At 42.9% G+C, this 5,750-nt stretch overlaps 1 protein-coding gene and 1 long non-coding RNA gene across 8 annotated transcripts in view; both read right to left on the bottom strand.

The window, feature by feature from the left end:
• LOC106812496 (SLAIN motif-containing protein 1-like) overlaps positions 1–5,750 on the bottom strand; it is an 18,413-nt gene that overhangs the window by 5,703 nt on the left and 6,960 nt on the right. The window contains exons 5-6 of the mRNA XM_014816386.1: positions 3,806–3,997; positions 2,622–2,766 (exon numbers count right to left, since the gene is read on the bottom strand). Coding sequence (XP_014671872.1) covers positions 2,622–2,766; positions 3,806–3,997 — 337 coding nt within the window. The remainder of the gene's footprint in view (positions 1–2,621; positions 2,767–3,805; positions 3,998–5,750) is intronic.
• On the bottom strand, positions 4,633–5,744 carry LOC106812499. Of its 7 annotated transcripts, none has more exons than XR_001394341.1 (4): positions 5,624–5,744; positions 5,442–5,531; positions 4,973–5,036; positions 4,633–4,694 (listed from the first exon to the last, which is right to left on the bottom strand). It is a non-coding gene; the product is annotated as an uncharacterized LOC106812499 (long non-coding RNA). The 7 variants fall into 7 exon arrangements; XR_001394339.1 differs by having other exon boundaries at positions 4,644–4,722; positions 4,969–5,036; XR_001394344.1 differs by lacking the exon at positions 4,633–4,694 and adding an exon at positions 4,810–4,829.

Here is a 5,750-nt window from a genome sequence, read left to right as displayed (position 1 = left end):
TCTCTCTCTCTCACAATTTCTCATTCTGCGTGGGTTCCCGTATGCATGCACATGAACACTGAGATCTCAACGCACACATTCTTTAATGCTGTCTATCGCGACAACATAAGTCCCCTTATGAGACTGCTATAGGCATTAATGTTATATGCTGAAGCTCTGTAAGCTAATGCAGTGAAATCACACACATTAGTCCCAGCCAAGGCTTTTTGTCTCAATATACGACAGTGCACTCCAACTACCATCTGTCGAGCTTCACTGCACATGCTTGATTGCCCTCTACGTGTCCCCCCCCCCCCGGCACCATCACAGCTCCATATACTCAACATCGTGATTAAATTTAAATTTAAATCTTTATTTTACATTTTTATCTTTAAAATACAGCGTACTCGCGAGATGAAAGCATTTCAAATGATTAATTACTAATTAATGAGGATGTAATGTCGTTAATGCCACCAACGTTTCTCACCTCACTGTCTGGGGAAAAACAAGTATAGCACTGATCTAACTGAACACTAATCGGAACTAAGAAGAACTAACAGAACACTAATCGGTTCGCAAATAACTTTTTCGCATGCAAACTTTTATCGTAATGTTAAATTCAATAAGTTCACGCCAACTTTGAACTTGTAGAAAATGCAACTCATGTTTGCTGCACATTTCGTACCAACTTTTAATCAGAAAACACATCTGCCAACTGTACACACTCGACAGATGACCAACCACGAGCTTTCCATGTGCATACAGCCAAGCCCCAGTGCATATGAAAACACGCTTATGAAATATGTATATATATATGTGTGTGTGTGTGCACCACATGAGTGCAGACTGCGATGATTAAACACAGCATGCTGTACTCACTCTCCTCCTGCATCTTGGCGAGCGCGTGGATGTTGGACAAGCTACTGGTCGGCACGTCCGTGGCCATCCTCACTGGCTGGTTGTCCGGCGACGGCAACGAGCGATTCTTCTTCTTCTTTGGTCGCGTGAACGTCCTCGAATCTATCTTTTGAGCTCCTAGCACGAGAGGAGGGGGGAGGACAGTCATGATTACTGTACTAGACAGTCTCGAGCTCACGTTACGAGAAAAATGTGCGTGCCATTTTCTCGTTGTTTGAGCGAGTTTAGCCTCCTACTGACGCTAGAGCAGCTCAGGCCAGCTACCAAACTATGCTTTATTACGCTGCCTATTATTACTTTCCCAATAGCCATTGATGTTACATACACTGCAGTTCACAATAGTACAACTATCTTAAAATGTAAACGACTATATTCTCTGCTCAACACCCGTAGCAACATGTGACGTCATCTAACCGATTAGGGGCGAAATTGCTTGGCAAACAATTCGGCGTTTGCGCCAGATTACCAGATTTCGCACCTCTTTCTTGTGGGTTTTAAGCAAACGCGCAGTGAAATGGGAGGAACTAGAGTTTATTTTGTCATTTAAGGTAGTGTGATTATGCATGTCAGGAAGTATTTGCTAGTCTAGTACTAGAGAAATTAGCGTGTAGATGCGCATATTGTGGCTTTAATACGTCTATGTGAAAGCCAAGCCTACAGAACACAGAGCATGGAGGCGTACACTAACACTCCTAACACACGCATGCACAACAAAGCAAATAATGTACTGTTCCCTCACACCTTCAGAATTAAAACCCTATTATTATGGAAATTATTATTGTGGACGAAATGGAAAATGTATTTATAATGAACATCTAGGGCGGATTTATAGCGAGTGTACGTGGAATACAATATCTTATTTGATATCATTATACCATTTACATACTGGAACATCAACCATACTTGAGAGATCAAGGGGAAATCCATTAGGCCTATCTTAATGACTTTTAAAAACAATTTCCTGCATCAATCTGTTAGAAAATCAATGACTAGCCCTGCTGCCACAGCCTCAGTAAAATACGTAACTATGGTTTGGTACAGAATACAGATCTATGCACGATATGACAAAAAATGTTCTTACAAATAATTGATACCACAATTTTACTTTAAATCTATAGCAAATATGCCATGTCAGTTTTGGACATAAACTTTTAAGAACACCAACAACATTTTGTACTGCAATGCAACTATGGCAAGGGATAGTTGTGCCCCTGCATTCCCCACGTTAAGTAGTTAAACACTATCAAATCATTTCAAACGGTGCAACATTCGCTTAAACATCAACCATTTTACATCAACGCAACACTGACAGTGACAATACAAACTAACCTGAGACCACCTCTATATTGTTCGATGTGAACATACACTCGTGACGCATACATAGCCTATAGCAAGCAATTAATGTCAGGAACACTAATATCAAATCGTCCAGGTTTTTTGGATTTTTAACTAGTTGAGAAACAATCTGATCAGGTAAGAATTTGACGATACGTTTAGTCCCGTTAGTTCTTACTTTTAGTGTAAAAAAATGTCAACACAAATTTTACAAATTTTACCATAGAAAATTCGTGACGTAGTCAATTTAACGATTCCCACTCTACACACAACCGACTGGCCACGACGACTTCTCTCTACTGAGACACGACACTGCTATTACTGCAAATGAATACATCAACCGCTTCTAAAGTGAGAACGCACACTCGCTACAACGCGATGCAACTCACTTTCGAGGATTTCCGATCCGGCTAACATGGACGGCTAGCTTGGAAGCAGGACTCATCTTGGGGACAGGTATGGATCGCTGTGGCTGCTGCACTCTCTGCTGTGATAGGGACGGTCGCGGTGGACTAACCTTCGCAGCCTTGCCACCTGTAAATCACAACGCAGAGATGAGCGGCACACGATCTTACAATGTAGATGCAAGGGTGGGGTTTTGATGATGGGGATACAGCTTCCCATTGCTCTCAATCACTCCTGATTGTAATTTCAGGCAAAGGTTTTGATATCCATGACTGGCTCACACAGGGGAACAAGAAGATCCATGACATTAGGAACTAACAGGACTTTGGGAGCCACACTTTAAGAAGCACAGAATAATTTAAGAGAATAATTTGATAAAAACACATTTAGCAATCTACCCACATTACCGGGGTGTGGGGGCGATTTGGTAAATGACAGGGACAATTAGAGGTGTAACAATGCACCGATACATCAGTGTTTGTTTACTCTAGGTATTGTACCATTTTTTTATTATAAATTTAATTTTAATAAAAAACATTAAGTCAAATTTAATAGCATGCAATTTACAATATTTATCCTTCTGTCTGTGTATTGCGATACTTATCGTATCCTGACCTACATATAGAGATACGTATCGTATAATGACGCTAGTGTATCGTTACACCTCTGGAGATAATGTGCATATTTATGATGTTATACTGAGTAGTAGAATGGGCAGCCATTGTGTATAAGGATGGATGAGTGTACAGCGGATATGTGAAGATGTGGAACTATGTGCATATTCGATGCATACCACGCATAGGTACGTGGACGGGAATGAGGGGAGGGGGTAAGCGTGGGGAACACAGGCACTTGGAGCGTTTCAATAAAATATAATGCTAAATAAATACGAAATCTATTTACTACCAAAGTCTTAATGTTTCTAATTCTATACTCTCTTTCACCTATTATTGCCGACAATTTCCTGTAAATGCCGTCCAAATGCTCATGTGCAACAAACGCTGGCGGCGGCCATTGCTCACGCTGCACACTGGCACTTAAATATATAGTCTATACATAATTAGAAACATTAAGACTTTGGTAGTAAATAGATTTCGTATTTATTTAGCATTATATTTTATTGAAACGCTCCAAGTGCCTGTGGTGGGGAGCGCAGGGAATGACGAACCTTTATTATCCTGTGCGAAATGCTGCAGCGTCGAGTCGCTACCAGTGCGTCCGTCCGCCCGCAACATGCTCTGCTGCAGCCGCGAATCACTGCCAAACCGCCGCTGCTCCTGTGAGAGCGCGTTGTACTGCTGCACTCTGTGGGCCTGCTGGCTACGCGACGGACTGGGTATGCTGCGGCGGGGCGGCGCTGCTCGCAAAACAACAACAACTGTCTTACCGACCAACGCCCACGAGGCTCAAAACAACAACAACTGTCTTACCGACCAACTCTCGTCTAGAGAATTGCACTTCTAAACACCTTGACTAACAAGTGACAACACCCTGTCCGAAACTAAAACCTCACCCTGTGATGAACATATCGCAGTTGCCGACACTCGTCTGACAAATACACCATCTAACCGCTGAGCCAAACCACGAGTGGACAATACAAACTAACCTGAGACCACCACACTGACAATACAAACTAACCTGAGACCACCACACTGACAATACAAACTAACCTGAGACCACCACAGTGACAATACCAACTAACCTGAAGACGCAACCACAGTGACAATACATCATCTTAACCTGAGACCACCCACAGTGACAATACAAACTAACCTGGAGGACCACCACAGCTGACAATCACTAACGTAACTGTAGACGCACTGGGCATGACCAATACAAACATAACGCTGAGACCACATCTACAGTGACAAATACACCACTAACGCTGAGACCACCATCACTGAACAATACACACTAACCTAGAGACCACTACACTGGACAACATACCAGATACTAACCTGAGACCGACCACAGTGACGATACAACTAACCAACTGAGACCAGCACAGTGACAATACCAACTAACCTGAGACTACCACAGTGACAATACAAACTAACCTGAGACCACCACACTGACAATACACAACTAACCTGAGACCACCACACTGACAATACAAACTAACCGGAGACCACACACACTGACATATTTACTAACTAACGCTGAGACCACCAACAGTGACAATACACACTAACCTGAGACCGACCACAATCTGACCAATACTTAACTAATCGCTGAGACCACCACAAGTGAACAATACACACTAACCTGAGACCATCTACTAGCTGAAATACACACTAAAGCGCTGAGACCACTCACACTGACAATACCAACTAACCTGAGACCACCACACTGACAATACCAACTAACCTGAGACCACCACACTGACAATACTAACTAACCTGAGACCACCACACTGACAATACAGACACACTAACCTGAGACCAACTACAACTGACAATACATACCAGCAAACTAAGCGCCGAGACCACACAGGTGACAATACACAGCTAACCTGAGACCACTACTATTCGTACACTGACAATACTAACTAACCTGAGAACCAGCCACACTGGAACAATACCCTAACTAACCTGAGAGCCCACCACACTGAAATACACACTTAACCTGAGACCGACCACACTGACAATACAAACTAACCTTGAGACGACGCTACGAACTGACATATACACACTAACCTGAGACCTACTAACAGGTGACAGAAACAAACTAACCTGAGACCTAACACAGTGACAATACCTGTATATAACTGAGACAACGTACAGTGGACAATTACCCGTACTAACCTGAGACCACCACACTGACAATACTAACTAACCTGAGACCACCACACTGACAATACCAACTAACCTGAGACCACCACACTGACAATACCACTAACAACCACCACAACTGACAATACCAACTAACCTGAGACCACCACACTGACAATACCAACTAACCTGAGACCACCACAGTGACATTGCACACTAACCTGAGACCACCACACTGACAATACCAACTAACCTGAGACCACCACAGTGACAATACACACTAACCTGAGACCACCACAGTGACAATACACACTAACCTGAGACCACCACACTGACAATACA

This window comes from Priapulus caudatus, unplaced genomic scaffold, assembly GCF_000485595.1.
Source record: "Priapulus caudatus unplaced genomic scaffold, Priapulus_caudatus-5.0.1 Scaffold654, whole genome shotgun sequence".
Classification (NCBI taxonomy): Eukaryota; Metazoa; Priapulida; class Priapulimorpha; order Priapulimorphida; family Priapulidae; genus Priapulus; species Priapulus caudatus.
The sequence above is the reverse complement of the archived record's forward strand: the minus strand, read 5'-3'. Positions and strand labels throughout refer to the sequence as shown.